This window comes from Tripterygium wilfordii, chromosome 2 (genome assembly GCF_013401445.1).
Source record: "Tripterygium wilfordii isolate XIE 37 chromosome 2, ASM1340144v1, whole genome shotgun sequence".
NCBI classification, from domain to species: Eukaryota; Viridiplantae; Streptophyta; class Magnoliopsida; order Celastrales; family Celastraceae; genus Tripterygium; species Tripterygium wilfordii.
This window is the reverse complement of record NC_052233.1, coordinates 9,338,576-9,360,710: the sequence shown is the minus strand read 5'-3', so window position 1 is coordinate 9,360,710 and position 22,135 is coordinate 9,338,576. Positions and strand designations below refer to the sequence as shown.

The following is a 22,135-nucleotide window of genomic DNA, read 5'->3' as shown; positions in this document are numbered from 1 at the left end:
TAAAGATGGTAATCCCACCCTCCATTTTTTGAATTTCATTTTTTTTAATATTAATTTACATATGGTTTGATATTTGATTATTTTGATTTGTGTGTGATTTGACATTTAATTCATATTTTAAAAATTAATTTTCTCACTCCCATCAGTTAATTAAATTAAACTTATTATATCACATCAATGCATATTGTCGGGTACATTTAATGTATGTTGGAAGTTATTTTTTGTACGGAGTGACCCATTTGTTTGCAAAATCATACATGTATCTAAACAACTTAATCATAATAGGAGGTATCGGGTAACTATATGTCAATGCCAATTGAACGAAATGATAACTATTCAAAAATCCTATTGTGATAGTAATACGTAATGTCAATGAGCTGTGGATAGACGATTCACGCTCATAACCACCAAATAGGTTAACATACCCACATCAACATACTCACCTAATAACCCAACAATAGCCCTAAATCCATAATTTTCATATGCTTTTACATCTGTCACAGACAAAATATAAGACTGCATTATTAACGGGAACTCATTAAATATACCCGTCAATCTACGTTAATGTGATGTAATAAATTTATTTTAATTAATTAGTAAGGGTGAGAAAACCAATTTTTGGAATGAGAATTAAATATCAAATCACAAGCAAATTAAAATAATCAAATATCAAATCATATATAAATTAATATTAAAATAATAAAATTTAATAATTGCGAGGTAAGATTACTAATTAGGGGGTGGTAATACTTTTTCTCATTTGGTTATTCATGAATATCATGAAATAGTTAACATCTTGAACTTTTCATCATGGCCAATCTAACCTTAATGTCTTCGAGTTCGAGGACATTGATGTATAACCAAACTCATTAAAGAGTTGTTGTGATAGTCAAAATCTCCAGTGACGTGTTGTGCTCTCTGCTTTCATGGGTAAGCATGCCCCATTGATTTTCCAACACCGATACTTGTGAAAATAAGATATCCCTACAATCAGGGGCGTCGTGAGGGCGATTGCACTAGGGCGTAGGAAGTGAGGTTACACTAGGCTGTAGTCATCATTTTTTTTTTAAAAAAAAATAGTACTACATGTAATAAAACTTTTTATTTATGTATATTTTTTTGGTAAGCGTATATATACCTAATTTTTTTAAAAAATGTCCAAACCCAACACTTCATTTCATAAATAATAATAGTTACACTTAACGTCACGTTAGCAGTCTGAAAATTTATAAATCCTGGTAGAGGAATTACAAAAAAAAAACACCAGACTAACACTGGGTAAAACCGAGATGTATTCGAATAACCCTATCACGGGATAAACTCGGGCAAGTTAAATAAATTATACATAAGGCAAAAACAACACACATGGATTCAATCAAGATTTTTAACTTTCCCTTCATAAAAAAAGATATATCTCCACCAGATTTAGGAATCTCATCACTGTGCACCACATATGTGTCGCTGGAATACAACAGCAGAATCAGTGTTGTGATGTTTATATCTTTAGATAATAATGTTTAAAAAGTTTTCTTTTTTACTTATTATTATATTCGATTAATTTTTTTTTATCAAAGTGCTCTCAGGATTTTAAATAATATAACAAATTTATAAAATGCTTAAATAAGTTTTTTTTTATCCTTTTTTATGGCACAAAAAATATACTTAACCTAATAGTAATGAACAATACATAATAATAGTAACCTTGAAAGTATCCATTCTATTATTGTTAATATTAAACAACAATATTCTTATAGTTATAAATTTACGTATTATTTCATCTCATACATGATCTTTAATTAATTTTCATATATCAATTTTAATATGTATTTTTGTTAAACTTTAGGCTTACTTTATGAGACCAAACATGAAGATGAATGTTCATCGATCATATCATTTCAATAAATTTTATTGTCATCAAATAGCACTAAATTTCTTTTAGCGCACCCCGTTATCGTTTCTTGGCTCCGCCCCTACTTATATGACATCAGCCGTTCTATGGTATATAAAAATATATGGAACTTATAATTAAAATGATCTTTTGAGTTTTCAATGAGAAAATTAGTATTTATGGAAGACATCATCAACCAGTACTGTTTTTTGAGCTCATTGTTTGTGTACGCACTCTGTTCTGATCTCAAGCAAACATGACTATGGTGGAACTGAATTAAGAATCAAGAAATGCCCAGACTTCATTCAACTTAAAAACTCATACTATGTGCATATGCATAAAAAAAGAAGAAGAAAATAACCCTAATTGATAGTCACAATTAATTTATTAATTGACGTGGTTGCAATCTCCTTCCCACAAATTCCCTTTCTAACAATTTGATAATCGGTTGGGTTATGCATATGTGTGTTCAATATTCGATTCCAATAATAAACATATTTCTTAGTGGTATTTTTTTTAAAAAAAAAAAAGTTGATTGGGTCACGTACTGATGATGTAAATCACTTGAATGATAATCTAGCGCTGAATCTCTTCAGGGCCAAATTGTATAGACTCAGAAGGTCCTGAGATCGATTTTCACTGGAAGTAATATCATTGTGATCACGCACGGGACTCTGGTCCAACTTACCATATCGTCAAATGATAAACTTATGACATTTTGATTATATTTTTCTTCAATACTACAGGCAATGAAGTACTTTAATTTGAAGTTGGAACTTGGAACGTTGAAACTTAAAAGGCAAAAATTTCAACAAAACTAAAAATTAGACAATTGATTGATATCGTAATTGACAAGTAACTACACAATTAAGGTCGAAAATGAAGCTTCGGACTTTTGACTAGCCTTCTCAATCAGTGAAAGTCCTTACCTAATCATGTGGTGGCCCACAATTAGATACATCGAGAGGGGATTTAGATGATTAGAGCAAGCCCATGCATATTCAACATCTACTATACTCAACCACGTTTTACATTTATGAAACAACGTTACATATTACTCACGACTCCATTTCTCCACCTACTACTCATCATCATCATCAACTAGCTATAGTCTTCCCATGAAATACAGAAGAGGGGCTTTCACGAAAAACAAACTTGAAAAATGGCACACGTAGTTGTTGGGAATGGAATCATAAGCGAAGAAAATAAAGCAATCAGAAAACAACACACAAAGATTTACGTGGTTCGGTCAATTAGGTTTAGGCAGGGACGTAGCTAGGATTTGGGGTGAGGAGGGGCACCACGGGGGTTCAGGGGCAGTGTCCCCAAAAATTTTTTTAGGTTATTTATATGTCTTTTGTTAAAATTTAGTCAAGTAAATATAATTTGATATGCAATAGTAAAATCTATACATATTTTATATTCCAAAATGGCTCATCCATAAACTTACATAATCTAGGTGGCAAGTTAGATAGGCATGTCACATAGATTAAAAAAACAAACAAACTTTATTAAAGAAGCCACATAGGCATGTCATATGTTCATGGATGTGTAGTGCTTCCGTTTTATATTATTACGAGAACAAGCAAAATTAAAAAATATATATATTTTATAATCACTAGTTTTAATGATCTTGAGTTACCATAGTTCACTCAACATAGAACAATTAATTCAGTCATCCTTTCAAGAGAATATATTATAAACAGAAAACTATTAGAAATATGACTCAAACTTCAAATATATAAACATCCCAAAGTCCAAACCTATATACTCCATTTTTTTTATTCTATTCAATTCAAATTCAGTTCTTTTTTTTTATTAATTTAAAATGTATTTCTATTTTAGAATATTAGTATTCTATAAGTTATATAAGATATAATAAATGAAAAATCAAATTTTATTACCCACTTAAAATATTTTTTGTGGATAAAGAGATAATGATTTAAAATACAAAATAATTTTAAAAAGAAAGAGAACGGAGCTGCAAACCAGTTTGGAACTCATGCATAATAAAGAGAGAATTATTTAAAATAAAGAAAAAAAGAGACTAATGAGGTTGCAGCTCATGAGTTTCGAACTTGGGCACTATGGTGAAAGCTTAGACACCATTTCCACCAGACTAACAGGAATTTAGTACTAAATTTACACAAATATATATACATAGTAAAAACATTTTGAAAATCCAGGGGGGGCGCATGCCCCCCTGGAAACCTTGGTAGCTCCGTCCCTGGGTTTAGGATCTACGGAGTTGGAGAGAGTTTTTACTATTTCGAAAAAAGAATACAAGATGCAGTTGTAGGGTTACAATCATGCTTATAAGGTGGATCGGGCTTATCGGCCCTCACCTCCGCTCCACGGAGTAAGCCTCCTAAAAATCCACTTACAATCACACTTATGCGACAAAGATTTACGTGGTTCGACTAAACACTAAACTCCGATTCGGCCTGTCAACCCTCACCTATGCTCCACGGAGTAAACCTCTCGAAAGTCTAGTCAAAGGATTCGCAACAATCTTCTCGGGTTGAGACCGCATACAAAACAAACTCCATACGCTACCCAACAATAGTATCAATACGTAATGGAGACCTTGAATAGAACACATAACTCTCTTCTGCAGGAAAAACTTGAAAGAAGTACTCTCTATAAGTTATCAAAAATATCTAAAACATCCATAAAAAAAATGTTATTGATAAATATCACTGATCACTAGGCAGCAACTTGGTTTGGCATCTATGTTTGGTTCCCCAAACTGATGGTCTGACATCTATGGTTGGTTCCTCTCGATAGATACTCTTCTCTTTGTGGACATTCTATTTACCTCCAAATATCGCAAAATTCTTTCACATAGTATAACCAACATTCTGGGCTTGGTGAAAATTAACTTTGATGCATCAGTGGGAACTGATCTTAATAGGTCCGGTTTTGGTTGTATTATTCGGGATGATCAGGGTTTTCCTTTGACGGCTTGCTCTGACGTGAGACCTGTGGCTCTTAATCTGCTAATGGCTGAGGCGCTTTCAGCCCTTCTTGCCATACAATTTACCAAGGATCTGAGCTTTCAAGCAATTCACTTAGAATGAGATGCTCTTCATCCCCAGACTCTGTTTGATAATTTATCGGATTGGGGTGTGATTGTTTTGGATATAATCAGTTTGTTGGTTGTTTTTTTTATCAGTGGAAGGTCTCCCATGTTAAGAGAGACCTTAATGAGGGGGCACACCTTCTTGCACAAAAAGGCATATAGGTCAACTCTTTCTTGTCTTGGATTGAGGAAGTTCCTCCCGAAGTGGAGGTAATTGTGGCGAGGGAAAGTTCTACTGAAAGAAGTGGTGTTTAGGGGGGCTATTCCTGCAGGTTAAGGGCCCCCCTTGGTCTGTAATTCGTGGTTTAGTCTTCTCTTTACTGTGGTTGTGTCTAAGGCTTTAGTCTTTTCGTCTTTTTAAAGTTTTTCTGTAATGTCTGTTGTTCTTCTTGTTTTTTTTTTCTTTTTTTTTCTATTGTAAATCCACACCCCCACACACTCCAATAATATTGTTCGTTTTGAGTTGTCCGGTTCCCGTGGATACATCGGGTCCACACGGCTTTGTTTCTCTTTAGGCCCAAACAGGTGGGTTAGGTCCAACCCACTCAAGCCTAGGAAAAGGCATTGTTATTGGTTAAGGGTGGGCTTGACCTTATAAACAAGGCATGAGTGCCCACATATTTCAATGTGAGACTTTTACACTCCCCCGCACTTGTGGAGTAGAGGTCATGTCCAATTGGATCGAATTGCTTCGATACCATGTTGTAAATCCACACCCCCACACACTCCAATAATATTGTCCGCTTTGAGTTGTCCGGTTCCCGTGGATACATCGGGTCCACACGGCTTTGTTTCTCTTTAGGCCTAAACAGGTGGGTTATGTCCAATCCACTCAAGCCTAGGAAAAGGCATTGTTATTGGTTAAGGGTGGGCTTGACCTTATAAACAAGGCATGAGTGCCCACATCTTTCAATGTGAGACTTTTACACTCCCCCGCACTTGTGGAGTAGAGGTCATGTCCAATTGGATCGAATTGCTTCGATACCATGTTGTAAATCCACACCCCCATACACACCAACAATATTGTCTGCTTTGGGTTGTCCAGTTCCCGTGGATACATCTGGCCAGCACTGCTTTGTTTCTCCTTATGCCCAAACAGGTGGGCCAGACCCAACCCACTCAAGCCTAGGAAAAGGCCTTGTTAGTGGTTAAGGGTGAGCTTGACCTTATAAACAAGGCATGAGTGCCCACATCTTTCGATGCGGGACTTTTACAGTTTCGTCTATCTACCGGTAGAGAAATTGACCACGGGACAGTGGTATTGTATTGGTATTTCATCTAATACAATTGGGTTCATGACCCTCTTTCAAAAAAAAAAAAAAATCTCGCACCTTCATAGTACATGATACATAATATTCTCTCTCCTCCACACACAAACATACATACATACATATATATATATATATTATTTTATTGAAAATAGATGGGGAATGTTATGTGTATTTTAAATTAAATAAGAAACTAGATATATTTATTAATGTAATTAAGTATTTGATTCATTTCTTTAATTATGTTTTTTTGAATTCAAGGGAAGGGGAAGGGGAAGGGGAAGGGGAGGCTCTAACTCGAGACTTCTATGAGATACCAAGCACATGAGTGTCATCTGAGTTAGAAAGTTTCACATTGAATCGTAGAGAATATGCATATCATTTAATAAGGAGTAACACTCTATTGTGATAGATTTGAATATGAATCCAAACTGCGGATAATGCAATAAACCCACCCATTATTCACTTGAAAAATCCTCTCTACCTCAACACATCCCTCTACAACACTAATCCTTAATTAGTCCAAACACAGTCTGGTTCAACGCTCGTAGGGGATGTGGTAATTGGAGTTAGGGTTTTGAATCGGCAAACGTATGTCCCAATTAATAAATACAACTTTGAGTTTTGACTACATAATCTTTTGTCTGTAGAATCCACGAGATGATAAGTAGAGCAATATAAATACAACTTCTTTTGGATTTGGGTTTGAGGCAAATAATGGTGTTGGTGGTCTTTGCTGTTGGACCAAAGGTTCTACATTTTAGTTTTGATGATTGAACCATGTCATGCTATTTGATTCAATGCATTATTTCATGAATTTGAGTGTAACATATTTATATCAAATGAATTCGGATTAAGCTGAAAATTTTCAGATACATTATTTACATCATAATGAACATTTTTCATGAGGACATTATTAAGAAATTTTGATGTTTCCCTGCTCAAAATCGTTGTCAAAATATCTGTCCGAAATTGCTACGCAATGTTATTATCCGATTGATTTATGTGACTCAAAATATGACTATATGTTATTTGTTTGAACTGAAACTTTACATGAATATTCAAATATATGATTATGTGTTTCATACTAAAAGATTAATTATTTATATTGACTAACCTATGCTCAAAGCATGAAGCTTTTTTTAAGCTTACAAGCATATTGTGGTGTAGTACACCATTTATATTTTTCAGGTTAAATCAAAGAAATGTCAAAGTTGTCTAAGATATATGATAGCTCAAGAATGACCTAGGAAAGGTCTAGGGCTAGACAAAATCCTGGTGGCACTTGCGTGAATCCACTATGAGAAAATTGAGTTGAAAATGGAAATCGCCTATGTGGCAACTAAGGTGGACATTTATGCGGCATGTAAAGTATATGTGGTCGACTTCAAAATGTGTCAAGGAAATAATATGGAGCCAAAGTGAGCTGTTGGTGCCAAAGTCAAAAAGGAAAGAGAGTTTTGAAGTGAAATTACAGAAATCATGGAACTTCCTTATATATGCAAGCCATGTGATCTAGCTTCCATTTTTGCAATTATTGACTTGGAGAATATCAAGAGAAATTCAAAGAGAGCCGAATGCATATTTTCCTTATCAAGCTTTCATATATAATCAAGCTGAATTCAAGAGATTGACAAGTTGATTCGTGCAAGGCATTTGAATGCAGAATGAAGGAAGGACGTGATTTGGTTATAAAGTTGATCGGAGAATAAAGTGTGATATGTCTTTCCATTTATAAAGCTTTGGATGATCAAGCTATTCTTGAAGATTGAGTGGCGGTACAGCAAGCTATGATTCTAATATGGCAAGCTTGAATAAAATATTTAATGTCATGATTTGTGCAAGTCAAAGGTCATGTTATTACCAAAGTTCTGGAGTCGACGATTAAGGAAAGGTAATATGTAAGAGAAGATCATGGAGCGCTTTTATCATGGTTATTATTGGAGTGTAATTCCATATTCAAATCAAGTACAAGAAATCTTCTATTCAGTCAAGACAGAATACAAATAGGAGCTGATTTTCTATATGGTCCGAAACCCCATATTAACAAGGTGAATCAAAGCAAGTTCCCTTATCAAACAAGATGTTTTCTCCTTTGACATATATGAAGCTCTAGTCGCCTATGTGAAGTCAAATTGTTGATTCTATTTCCTATTATGAAGAGCTAAACAATGGGGATAATTAATGATGATTCAATGGGGAGCAAAGCATGGAGAAAATCAGTCAAGATTAAGGAGAAGTCTTTGAGGGTTTCAACAGCCAAATTTAAAGAGACAAGTTGCTGTCCTATAAAGCTACACGTGAGATCAACAATAAGAAGAATGAAAAGAGTTAGCTGAATTCTCTGCATTATTCACTTTTCCTCTCTCTAGCCGTGAGCACTTGTAGCCTTTCTTATTTTCTTTAAAAGCTCCTACACTTCACAATACATATCCTACCCGTGAATTAGAGAAAATCATTGAAAGTTCCATTACACTATCTTGTATCTATACACTTGAGTGGAACCTTTGAGCTTAAACTCGTAACCCTACTCGGGTAACACCCTCTGTGTAAAAGTTTGTGGTTACTTTGAAAAGCCACGTGATATAGTGGATTTGAAAGCCTAGACAAGTGCTGTTCGGGTAGTGCAGTAGGAGGACTTGGGGAAGTATCCAAACCACTCTAAACACTGTTTGCATCTCTCTCCTTCTCTCTTCAATTTATCGCTTTACATATTTGCTTTAATCAAAGTTTGCTGCCTATCATACTTAGAAATCAATTTGTACTAAGCTTATCACAAATTCATTTATTTCTCAAAATCACGATTCGAATTTTCACTCTCTTAAGGTTTGGTCGTTATACTTGTGATTATGGATATTGATCTTTGTTTTTATATATATCATTGGTTTGTTCTAAACTATATTCGATTGATATATTCTTGTTTTCTGTCCATCTATATACTGTGCATATACCATATTGATTATTTGTTTTGTGTTGTGTGTGACGATTTTGTAAAAGAGGATTCCTAATAGGAATTTGGGGACACAATTCACCCCCCTCTTGTGTGACCTAGGTTCTTCATTTGTATCGTCTAAGTTGGTGGATTATCGTCATTGTTTGTTTCTGTTTGGTTTAGAAAATAAAAACAGGAGAGGAAAGAGCTTGCTTCTTCAGTTGACTTCCTTTGATTTACTAGTTTAACAAAGTAAACAATCCCAGTACGTAGCTAATTAGGATTTGTCTTATTTATTCACACGTACACTCGGAAAAAAAAAAAAAGAACGCAAAGACAATACATGCGTTTAATTACGATGAAACAAAAATATATAAAAACTAAAAGATAATTCAAGTAGTATTGTGAGGATAAAGGCGAATTGGAAGTCCAAGGACAGGCCTTGGCATTGGATCAACAACAGTCTTCTCATCAGGAACCAATTTCTCCCATTTGAACCTTTTCACAAGGTTGTGCATGAACACAAGTATTTCCAGTCGAGCATACTCTTTTCCTGGGCACATTCTTGGGCCTCCTCCAAATGGAGCATATGTATAAGGAGCGGGTCCAACTCCTTCGAATCTACTCGGGTCGAATTTCTCGGGTTCCGGGAAGAATTCGGGGTGTTTGTGTGTTGTGTGCACACTCCAATACTACTGCAAATGAACGTTAAGACTCTTGTCGATTGATTTGTTCATGAAGTATGAAATATAAGTATCAGTAAAGAATTGCGTACCTTCCAGCCTTTAGGGATGAAGAAACCGTTGAAAATAAAGTCATTGATGGCTTCCCTGAAAGTACCTTGGAGAGGTGGTACGAGTCTTAATACTTCACAAGCTACGTTCCATGAATACTTCATTTTTTGAAGATCCTCCCAATTCAATAACTCTCCGGGTGCTTTGCATTTAGCAATCTCCATTTGTTCTATTTGAAGGGAAAATCATGAAAAACCAAGCGCTTACCAATCATAATAATAATATTGTTTCCGTGATTTGAACCTTTACCACTTAAATTATGTGTTCCGAAAACTATTAAACATTGAAAATGTTAAGAATACCAGTGGTTTTTTTTGTCCAAACTATCCCAAATGTTGAGATTGTTGCACATGATCATCCATGTAAAATCGTGGGCCCAGATGCCCCGCATGAAACCGTGGGCCCTGATTTCCCGCATGATCCATATGAAATCGTATGCATCCCTCTTAGCATTTTGGCATAGTTGAGACAAAAATATTAAAATCCGTAAAACTACTGTTATTATTTAAACATACCTTTATACACTCTCTCATAAATATCAGGCAGCTCTGCAAGATACTTGACGATGAAAGTACATGAAATACTGGCAGTATCATATCCTCCCACCAGCAACCCTAGAATCTTATTAGCAATATCCAACTCCGTCATGTACTGACCATCGTCAGTGCACGTTAACATCATGTGTGACAATATATCCTGATCTGGCAACGCTTTACCTTCAGCCAAGTCAATCTTCCTTTGCTTAATTATCTTCAACAAGTCAGTCCTAATATACTTGGATGCCTTAATACCACGATTAAAAGTCGTTCCAGGCATGTCGATTGGAATAGAAAATAGACCAGCTCCCAAAATATTGAATGATTCCAAGAATTTAACAATGTATTGAGGATCGTCAATACTCATAAACACCTTGCAAGCTAACCAAAATGTGTACCACTTCGCTAGATGATAGACGACAATTTCATCTTTCTTTTCCCAATGTGATTCAAAGTGTTTTTGTGCAATTGTGTCCATGACTCCAACGTATCGTTGTAAGGACTCTGGTTTGAAGAACTTAGGGAGCAATCCGCGCATTTTCTTTGATTCGTCCTTGATGGAGGTTTCGAGCGAGGAAGTACTGAAGATTTTGTTGAAATGGCTAGGCCAAGTTGCATTGACAAGCTTGTTTTCATTGGAAAACAAAAACTTGTTCCCTGTCGGGCCGCAGAAGATGGCTGTAGGATCACGGTTAATGCTTGTTTTGAAGATTTCAGAGGAAAACTCGGCCATCCTGTCAATGATGAACTTCTCTGGACGACCATGCCATCCGCAAGAGAGGAATTGGATGGTCTCTCCGATGAATGGGAGGCCGGTCTTGCCCGGAGGAAGATTAGGGTTAGAGAATAGGGTTTTGTGTTTGTAGAAGATGATGAAGAAGGAGAGGGTGGCGAAGGAGACAAAAAGGATGAAATATATGCCCACATAATATATGCCCACAAATTGCTCCATGATTGTTGTTTGTGTTTGTTGCTTTGTTTTTGTGGCATATGGAGTTGTATACAAGTAAAGAATGTGTGTGAGTAATTTATAGACAAAAATAGAAGTGGAGTTCACACATGAAAGTCGGATAATCTACTGTGTGGGTGTAGAAATTAAGACGTTTTTGTAGAAACTAAAACGGTTTTTGTAGAAATCAAGAATTCAATTTCCGTTGGATGCACATGAAAGTCAGATAGTTTACTAATGTGTGGCTGTGATTAACTAAACACTTAAGGTGTGTACAAATTGAGAGGTTTGTGTCGAAATTAAGACGTTTTTGTCGAAATCAAGATTTCAATTTCCGTTGGCTGCACATGAAAGTCAGATAGTTGACTAATGTGTGGGTGTGATAAACTCTGTAGAAATTTAAGGTGTTTGTGCATAAATTTAAGATGTTAAGGTTTTGTTTGGATACTTAGAAATCAAGATTGTCGAATCTCTTGTGAAGTCCGCATTTATGGGTAAAGTTACTTGATATCATATATGACATGAGACCACCTGCTCTATAATACATGTACTTAGCTTATAATTAATATCATCTTTTGAATTTTCAATGAGATAACTATGAATATTTGTGGTAGACAATCATCAACCAGTACTCTTCTTGAGCTTATTGTACGTTCTGATGTCAAGCAGACAAATGAACAATGACAGTACTGCTTTGCATATACATTCAAAGAAAATGAAACCAAACCATTTAATCAAATAACTACTAGCTAATTGACGTGCATGGTTGCAATTTCCTTCATACAAACTTCATGATCTATCGATCGATCGATCACACTCTTTGATCCATACCTAATAACAATACTCTTAAATTTAATTACAATGATAGCTTGTGAATAATATATACCACAAATTAAGGTTACCAACGCACACACCAAGACAACAGGCCAAACGTTTGTTTCAACACGTACGACTACATGAAATCATTGAATCCAAAATCTCATACGTACAAGTTTACAAAAATCTCAGTACTCACCACTCACGAAATATGTGACAACGGAGAAGTCACAAAGAGTACGTTTTAGACATGAAAAGTGAGAAGCTAAAAAAAACAGAGAGAAGAAAATTGAAGACGAAATATCCTATGTAGTATGTAGCACCCGATTTGAGTGGACGGAGTTACAAGCCTCTGCAGTGTCAAGCTCAGTGGTTATGGGCGAACTACCGAGTGACGATGATAAAAGGCGTGTGAGCCATTATGAGTAGGCCCAAAGCAAACAAAGTGTTTCTACTACGGATGAGTGGACTGTTACATATAGGAATTATCCTATGAGATTTTAAAATGATATCATAATTTTTAGAGTTCAAAACATTTTTTTTAAAATTTGAAAAAAAATTATTTTTATTTTGACTGGTCTTACGAATCAAACGATATATTTTTTGTTCGAAACAAAAATCAAATTCAATATGAAAAGTGCATGATAATTCTAGATCGTTTGATATAAAACAAAAGACATTTCATACCCTTTCCAGTTTGCATTTGATTTTTGTTTCAAACAAAAAAACATATTGTTTGGTTCGTAAAACCGATCAAAATATAATTATATTTTATCCAAATTTAAAAAAAAAAATTTCAACCCTAAAAGTGAATCATAAAGTAAAGAATATATGTATGTATATATATATACACACAATCGACATAAGACACCACGATTATACAATTTCAAATACATTTACGAAAACTATACATTTACGAAAGCAAGTGAGTCATTAGTTGAACAACAATCATATTGCATATAAAGAATGATCCACTCATTAGGCTGTGGGTTCGAATCTTACACTCTTCCCAAACCCTAGTTTCAAAAAAAAATGAAGAAAATCTCAAACAAATCCCCAATGCCTATACACCAAAAAACTCTTACATTTTGACTCTATTTTTCTTCAATACTACAGGCTTCTTGCTCTTCCAAATGTCAAATTAAGAATCTATAACAACCCAAAATAATATGAAGGCGACTCACATATATATATATATATATCCACCTTACCGATGCAAACGTTCATTAAAGGCAAAGAATTTCAACAATAATAAAAATTAGACAAAGTAATTGATTTCGTAAATGACAAGTAACTACCTAAATTAAGGTCGAAAATGAAACTTGGGACTTTAATTTGATTAGCCTTGTCGCTCTCTCAATCAGTGAAAGTACTGTTTACCTAACAATGTGATGTGGCCCTCAATTAGATTCATCGAGAGGAGATTTACATTATTATTACAAGCAAGCCCGGCCATTGCATATTCAACATCCAACACTACTACTACTACTACAACACGGTTTACATTTAAATGACAGACGCAGCAGATCAATAGTTACAGCTTTACATAGCAACATATACTTGCAGTCCGTTCTCCTCCTACTCAGCTACTCTCATCATCATCAACTAGTAGAGTCTTCCCATGGAATACAAAGTGTTAGAAATCCAAGTCCAAATACATCAACAAATATTATTCGTTTTGGATCACAAGCCTACACGGACTTGTGCTCTTGGGCAGTCTCCAAAGTCCTTAGGCCGAAAAATTTCGTTTCAATGGGGATCACAGTGCGCAACAGCAGCACTAGGCCCAAAAATAAATAAATATTATTCATTTTGGTCCAACATATATCCCAACTTCTCGAGAGTACTCAATATGTGGTCTCAAGAATTTGTTGGCTCTTTGGCTCACAAGTTTGTTGTCTTTGGCTCAGGCGTTTGTTGTGTGAAAGGTGTAAGATTTTGCTTATATGCTACTAGATTGGGTTATGACAATCCGACGTGAAATTATAAGTCTTGACAAAGAGAGGGGCTTTTACATTATTTTTTTTAAAAAAAAACTGAAAAATGGCATAGTATCAGTAAAAGAGACCTTGAATAGAACACACACGTCTCTGCAGGAAAAAGATAGAACTCTCTATTAAACAAACGTATATCTAGCACATCCATAAAAAAAAATCTAGAACATAAACACGAAAATCATTAAGTACTAAATTTAAGAAAAAATGCTTTTGATAAATACCATGGCCCCTGGTCATTTGTGGGACGTAGGCAAAGCCCAAAGATTTGTCAATGAGTTGGCTCCTGAAGTAGTAAAATGGGCTACATAGGTCCAATACGCCCAGAGCTTTTAAAAAAACAGTCAAAATCAAAATCGATCAGAACCAAATCAATTGTTCAGTTTTTTCTTAAAAAGTTCACACATTTCCCCTTTAAAAACTGATCTGAAAAAACCAACAATACCGATTGATCGGTTTAATTTATGTCAAAAAACCAACCGCCGACATACACGGGCTATTCTGTGGGCTGCGACTCCTCATGACTATTGACTTGTCTCCAGGTTTTCTTCAATAAAACTTGCATTATTGAAAAATAAAATTGCTGCCATCTTCCTCACGGGAGAAAATCAGCATACAAATACTCCGACAGAGGATCAATCAAGTGGTTACAACAAACAAACATAGATCATATCTATGGACCCTCTATACAATATCAAAAGAGATTGGAATTCAGAAAAGAAATGTTGATAGAGGGGGGATCAATCAGGTAGCACATAACAATTGTACCATTTGCATGGGTTCATAATTTCGTATGTACAGCAACAAAATGCGTTGAAAGAATTACAAAAAATGAGGCAGAAGGACTGGTCATTCTCTACATCACTGTAAATGATATACCCAATTGAATTCATGATATGTATAACAAAATGACAACAGTTACTAGAATCAACAAGAAAATCCAGTGTGAACTTACCAAAGATGTAAAACGTTCATGAATTGCGTCCACCCTCTTCAATCATCATTCCCTTGAGGCTCTTCGCTAACCAGATAGCTGTCTCCCTTGGGGAGACCTTATCTTTTCCAAAAGGCTTCAAAACAACTGAAAGTTCTTCCAATCTACTCTGCTGCAGAAGTTCTGCAGACAACTCTAAAAGCCCTTCAAGGGCCTCTGCCCTCTGCCTAAAAGACTTCACATCCAAAGTTTCTTTGGCTGGCAATTCCTCTTCTTTCATGGGAGAGGGGCTAGGTCTTGCTGCCTCAAAATTGTCGGCTTTTACAGGAGTTGGTTCTTTCGTATCCATTTCCAGAACACCAGAATGTAAGTCCACATCAGAGCAACTTGATGACTTCAGAGTCATCGGAGTCGTCACGTTTCTCATCTCCAGTTCATCCCTCACTACGTTCAATAACTTCCCAACATCCACATTTTGAATCCCCATCTCAACATTTTCCATTACTGGTTGCTCACTCCCAACACGAAAACTACTATGCCGTATAACATGTATGACATCATCAAAAACTGAAGGATGATGGGCAGTACTAGGCCTTTCAACTGTAGGATTCTGCAAAATGATACCATTACCTTGCTTTACGTTATTTTGGCTATATGACACAGGTGAGGAGATGGAAGGGGAAACTTCTGCAAAAGATGATAGACGTTCCCTTACAGTGAATTTGTCATCACCACTTGATGAAGATGTAAGATTTGATTGAAGCAATTGATCAGGCCTGCTTTCTGGGGTATCATCAGGCTTTATAGCATACATATCTGCAGGCACTTCATCTTTCGAAATAACAATTTCCTCAGAACTTGTGACTGGGAGATCTGAAGCTGTACTAGAACTTGTTTTCCCATCAATGGCAGTGGTAGCATGAAGATCTAGATTACCCTCAGTTGTCTCAACTAAGCAAGGAACAGATGTAGGATCACATACATGTTTTTGTCCAGAAATATGTTCAGTGATCTCAGTATAAGCAAAGGGGGCAGGAGAGCAGATGGATGGATGTGATTCGAAACTCTCATTGCTGGTGAGCAAATCATGTTTTGGAATTGTCTGCTCCATCATGTCAATAAAAGAAGTTGCAACATTAGACTGCTCATATGCTTGAATTGAGACCGACGATGAGACAGAATTGCTGCTGTCTGTTTGCATTCCTTTCGAAGAACAAACAGAAGTCTTCTGAGACTCTAGTGTGACCTCCTTAGAAACATGTGTAACACAACCATCAGAAACACGATAAGAATCTCTTTCAAGAAAAAATAAATCTCGCACCTTTATAATACATGATCCATAAGATTCTCTCTCCTCCAGACACACACATATATATTATTTTATTGAAAATAAATGGGGAATGTTATGTGTATTTTAAATTAAATAAAAAACTATATATATTTATTAATGTAATTACGTATTTGATTTATTTCTTTAATTATTTTTTTTTTGAATTCAAGGGAAGGGGAAGGGGAGGCTCTAACTCAAGACCTTTATGAGATACCATACATTTGAATGTCATCTGAGTTAGAAAGTTTCACATTGAATCGTAGAGAATATGCATATCATATAATAAGGTGTAACATGTACTCTGTTGTGATAGATTTGAATATGAATCCAAGCCGCGGATAATGCAACAAACCCATCCATTATTCACTTGAAAAATCCTCTCCTCCTCCTCAACACATGCCTCTACAACACTAATCCTTAATTAGTCCAAACACAGTCTGGTTCAACGCTCGTAGGGGATGTGGTCATTGGGGTTTTGAATCGACAAACTAATGTCCCAATATAATAAATACAACTTTGAGTTTTTGACTACATAATCTTTTGTTTGTAGAATCCACGAGATGATAAGTAGAGCAATAAGAATACTACTTCTTTTGGATTTGGGTTTGAGGCAAATAATTGGTGGTCTTTGTATCGTCTAAGTTGGTGGATTATCGTCATTGTTTGTTTCTGTTTGGATTAGAAAATAAAAACTGGAGAGGAAGAGCTTCTTCAGTTGACTTCCTTTGATTTACTTGTTTAACAAAGTAAACAATCCCAGTACGTAGCTAATTAGGATTTGTCTTATTTATTCACACGTACACTTGAAAAAAAAAAGAAAAAAAAAAAGCAAAGACAATACATGAGTTTGTTAATGACGTGTTTGGTGGTTTTGAAAAATGGAGTGTCAATGGATATTTTAAAAAAAATTGTATTATAAGCTCAATATATCATGGAGCGGCTGCATGCAGGAGTCAATTGTCACGGCATGATATCTTATTTTCACAAGTAAACGTAATGGAAAAAAGGAAAACCAATGGGCATGCTTTACCAATACATGCACATTCACAAGAGATCGATTGGCATGACAATGGCTCTTTTGTGAGTTTGCACCTCTTGGGCTGCCTTATCTAATAGGCTGATAAGTCTAGCTAATAGGCTGAAGCAAACCTTGAGTTTAGTTATCAGTGACAGTCAATCAGGATTCATCAAAGGCAGACAAACTATGGACTCCATATTGATGGCCAATGAAATTGTTGATCACTTGAAGAAGAAAAGGAAGACTGGTTTTTTACTTAAGATTGATTTTGAAAAAGCTTTCGACTCTATCCAGTGGGGGTTCCTTGCAGATGTTATGAAAAAAATGTGCTATGGTGCCAAGTGGATAAGTTGGATCTTAGAATGCATCTCCACAGCTAGAGTTTCAGTCTTAGTTAATGGTTCCCCAACAAATGAAGTTCATCTTAAAAAGGGATAAGACAGGGGGATCCCCTATCTCCATTTCTTTTTATCATTGCAACTGAAGGCCTGAATCAAATGTTGGACAACGCAAAAAACTTGGGGTTAGTAGAAGGTATATCAGTGAAAGATGGGGGTCTTCAAATCTCTCACTTGCAGTATGCGGATGACACAATCCTTTTCAGTTCCAATTCCACGAAATCATTAATGAATTTGAAAAGGGTTTTGAGGTGCTTCGAGTTGATATCAGGCCTGAAAGTAAACTATCACAAGTCCTCTTTGGTTGGTATTGGTGTGCAAGCGGATAGAGTGACGAGGGTGGCTGATCTATTACAGTGTCAAACAGAACTCCCTATGAAGTACCTTGGCATGCCTCTTGGTGGGAATATGAAAAAGTCCAGCTTATGGGATCCAGTGGTCAAAAGGGTTGAACCAGACTTTCGATGTGGAAGGCCAGACACCTCTCTATAGGGGGAAGATTGACTTTGATAAAATCTGTCCTGAATAGTTTGCCGGTCTACTATATGTCCTTATTCAAAATTCCTAAAGGTGTTGCTCAAAAAATTGAGAGGATACAGAGGCGTTTTATCTGGGGAGAGGTTGACAATCAAAGGAAAATGCATAGCATTAGTTGGGATCAAATCACAAAAGCCAAGAAGAACGGTGGTGCTGGGGTTGGTTCTATTCTTGAGAAGAATAAGGCGCTTCTATTTAAATGGACTCATGATAACATAGAGGTGAGTTGGAAAAGATTACTGCAAGATAAATATGACCTTCCTAATATTGTTCTTACCACCCAAGACTCTCAGAATGCTTCTGCAAATTGGAGAAATATTCAAAACTTGCTATCAGGTTCTCATGGCAATGTGGAGAAAGCTATAAAGGAAGGTCTAGCCTTCAGTATTGGAAATGGCAGCATGGTGAGATTTTGGGAGGATATTTGGATTGGATCCTTGTCTTTGAAGGATCAATTTCCACGTCTTGTCACTATCTCTCTGTCGCGTAATTGTGCAATAGAAAACTTTGGAGTTTGGGAAGGTGCGGGTTGGCGCTGGATTATTCCTTGGAGAAGGGAGCTTTTCCAGTGGGAAAAGATTCAAGAAAGGGAACTTCAAAAAATTATTGAGCACATGGTCCTCTGCCCTTATAATAAGGACATGATCATTTGGAAATATGCAATAGATGGGGTCTTCACAGTTAACTCTCTCTCTGAGGCAGCAACCAATTACGACACTCCAGTGCTTGATACCGCATATACTAAGTGTTGGAATGGATGGGCTCCTCCAAAGGTGGAATTCTTCATTTAGCTTCCTCTATGTGGGAAGGTGAATACCAAAGATAAAATTTTCAGGCTCGGCATTGTGGGCGATAATCTATGTCCAGTTTGTAATCTTTCAGAAGAAACAGTGGATCATCTCTTCTTGCATTGCACTGGAGCTAATGCAATTTGGTATAATATCATGAGATGGTGGGGTGAATAGGTGCTATCCTTGTTCTGTGAAAAAGCTCTTTGAAGAATGGACATCCTTTGCTTCGGGCAAACAGCAAAAAAATGTCTGGTACATGGTTTTTGTTGCTATTCTATGGACTCTTTGGACTGAGAGAAATAGGATAGTGTTTGACAATACACGCAACTAGTGGGGCAACGTTTTATACCTTATTTTTATTAGGTATGGTTTGTGGCTTAAGGCCATCAACATCTCAATCCCCTTCAGCGGTCCCGAGCTTATGAATGATAGTGAGGGGGTGAAATTTAGGTCTCATGTGCAGAAGAACCATAGGCCCTTATCTAACTGGATAGCTCCCCCACCAGGGAGTCTAAAATGGAACACTGATGGTTCCTTGCTTATGAACAAGGCAGGCATAGGAGGAGTGTTGAGAAATAGTAATGGAGAGTTCCTATGTATCTTCTCTGGTCCTGTGGGTGACATTGACGCTACATCTGCTGAAGTTAAAGCTATAAGAAAGGCACTGGAGATCACTATGGAGCATGATTGCAGCAACAGATCTAGCATCACCATAGAGTCGGACTCTCTCAACTCCATTTCTTGGCTCCGAAAATGTTCTCCCTCTCCATGGAAGCTGGATCAAGACTTCAATGCCATAATTAATATTGTTGAGACTCTTGCTAATGTCGAATTCATTCACATGTGGAGAGAGGCTAACGGCGTTGCAGACTTTTTGACCAAGAGTGGTGTCAACAGAAGCGAAATGATGACAACATGGTTTGCATAACATGGTTCCTTTGGGCTGAGTTTTGAAGGGTGCTTGCACGGGTCTGCATGTTGTCTATTTAGAGTATGAGTCGTAGTGGAAGATCTATGTCTGTAATAGTGGCGTTCACTACTGTTGTTTGCCTTGGGGCTTCCTTGGCATTTTCTTGCTTAGGCTTGCATAAAGCCTTCTTTAATAATATATCTGATCTATAAAAAAAAAACAGGGGAATTTTCATACTTTAGTCAACTTCAAAACTCACACTGTGCAACTAACGAGAGATGGCTCGGTTGACAATCAGTTAAATTAGGCATATATTTGCCCAAGATTCGATTCCAATGAAAAGCAAATTTCTCAATGATATTTAAAAAAAATCACACTCTACATATACATCGGGAAAAAATGAAACCAAATAAGTAATTGATAGTCACAATTAATTGATTGACGGGTTGCAATCTCCTTTCCACGAAGTCCTTTCTAAGAAGTTGGTGATCTCTCGATCACATTTTTTGGGCACGTAATCATTTGGGTGATAATTTAGTTGTGAATCTCTTTGGAGTCAAATTGTATGGATTCGGAAGGTCTTGAGATTGAATTCTCACTGGGAACAATACCTTGTGGCCACGCGCTGGGCTTTGGTTCAACTTATCTTATTATCAGATGGAAAAATTCTGTGTGAGCGGGTCTGATTATCTCTAACCTCAATGTGAGTTTTTCTATATTTTCTCTGTTTATAGAATTTATACATTCTTCATGGGCCTTTCGTATCCATAAATAGTGCGAGAAAATGAATATGATTCCAAAAATCAGCCATTCACAACCATTGATGAGTGTGGTCATAAAAACTGCAAGACAAGCACATGTAATTAATAAAGAGGATATTTTGGATCAAGTGATACCCAGTTTATGGGAAAACTTTGGGTTTTGGACTGCATAATCTTTTTCTTTGTAGAAGCCACGGGATGATAAGTACTAATGTACTATAACGGGTTAATACAACTTGTGCCAACAGGTTGACTGATCAAAATTGACAAATTTTGCCCAAAAATATTAGGGATCCCAGTAAAAAATATTTCAGTTATCCCAATAGTGAATCTTGTCCCTTAATTGATGTAAGTGTAGGGGCCCACAAAACGTTGTGATTGAATCAGAGAGTGACACATCCACTACTAGGATGATTGAGATGCTTTTCACTGGGATTCCTATCACTTCTGAATTTTGCCCGAGTAGTTTAATTGGCACAAATTGAACTGTCAGTGATCAATTTGAAAATTGGAACAATTGAAAGCTCGATGGCCAAATTGTATATTTTTACTAATAATACTTATCTACATGATTAAAGTCTAATCGTACTGGGCTGAAAGACTTGCCCGGCACCGCCCTTTTTGATGATACACCTGTCTCCTATCCATTGATAGTTGTATACTCAAATCTTCCGAGCTACCACAGAAAAAGAGGAAATAACAAAACCCAAATATGCATATCGGTTAGGGCAACTGCAATGGTTTAGTATTTGCTGGGCCAACAAAAATGTTGGCCCGGCCCTACCTCTACTACAAAAAAAATCAAATCAAATATGTATTCTAATACAATCACATCAACAAAACACATCTTCCAATACAACCACATCAACAAAACACAAATTTCTATACAATTTCTCTTCCTACCCAATATGGAGGCCAACAACATTTCATTCCTCCATATTATCCACAACAAAACTACACCAAAACACCAAATACCAATACATCCACATCAGCAAAACACGTATCCCAATACAGTCACATAAGCAAAACATATTTTATAATACAATCACATTAATAAAAGACAACATCTTTGTTGGCCCAATAACATTTTATCATTATAAGTGCCCTTACAGCCTACGACTTCCTTTAATAGTCAAGTATATACGCCGCCCCCTAAACTTTGACTTCCTTTAATTTACTAGTTCAACTTCAACAAAG

General features: G+C 36.2%; 2 protein-coding genes and 1 pseudogene across 2 annotated transcripts; 1 reads left to right on the top strand and 2 right to left on the bottom strand.

Annotated features, from left to right (window-relative positions):
• The window catches only part of LOC120006583, a 29,744-nt pseudogene extending 18,266 nt beyond the window's left edge, over positions 1-11,478 (bottom strand).
• Positions 11,479-15,230: 3,752 nt separating this feature from the next.
• On the bottom strand, positions 15,231-16,883 carry LOC120011050 (serine/threonine-protein kinase Nek5-like). The gene is made up of 2 exons (XM_038862069.1): positions 16,876-16,883; positions 15,231-16,488 (listed from the first exon to the last, which is right to left on the bottom strand). Exons 1-2 carry the CDS (start codon positions 16,881-16,883, stop codon positions 15,231-15,233), a joined length of 1,266 nt encoding a protein of 421 aa, XP_038717997.1.
• Positions 16,884-17,454: 571 nt separating this feature from the next.
• On the top strand, positions 17,455-18,431 carry LOC120011040. Its single transcript, XM_038862061.1, has 3 exons — positions 17,455-17,510; positions 17,640-17,941; positions 18,028-18,431. Exons 1-3 carry the CDS (start codon positions 17,455-17,457, stop codon positions 18,429-18,431), a joined length of 762 nt encoding a protein of 253 aa, XP_038717989.1.
• Positions 18,432-22,135: the final 3,704 nt, after the last annotated feature.

Coding starts and splice junctions, on each gene's coding strand:
- LOC120011040 (XM_038862061.1), top strand. CDS start 17,455: ATGGAGCGGCTGCATGCAGGAGTCAATTGTCACGGCATGATATCTTAT. Junction 17,511..17,639: donor ATGATATCTTATTTTCACAA/GTAAACGTAATG, acceptor CTTATCTAATAG/GCTGATAAGTCTAGCTAATA. Junction 17,942..18,027: donor AGTTTCAGTCTTAGTTAATG/GTTCCCCAACAA, acceptor TTGCAACTGAAG/GCCTGAATCAAATGTTGGAC.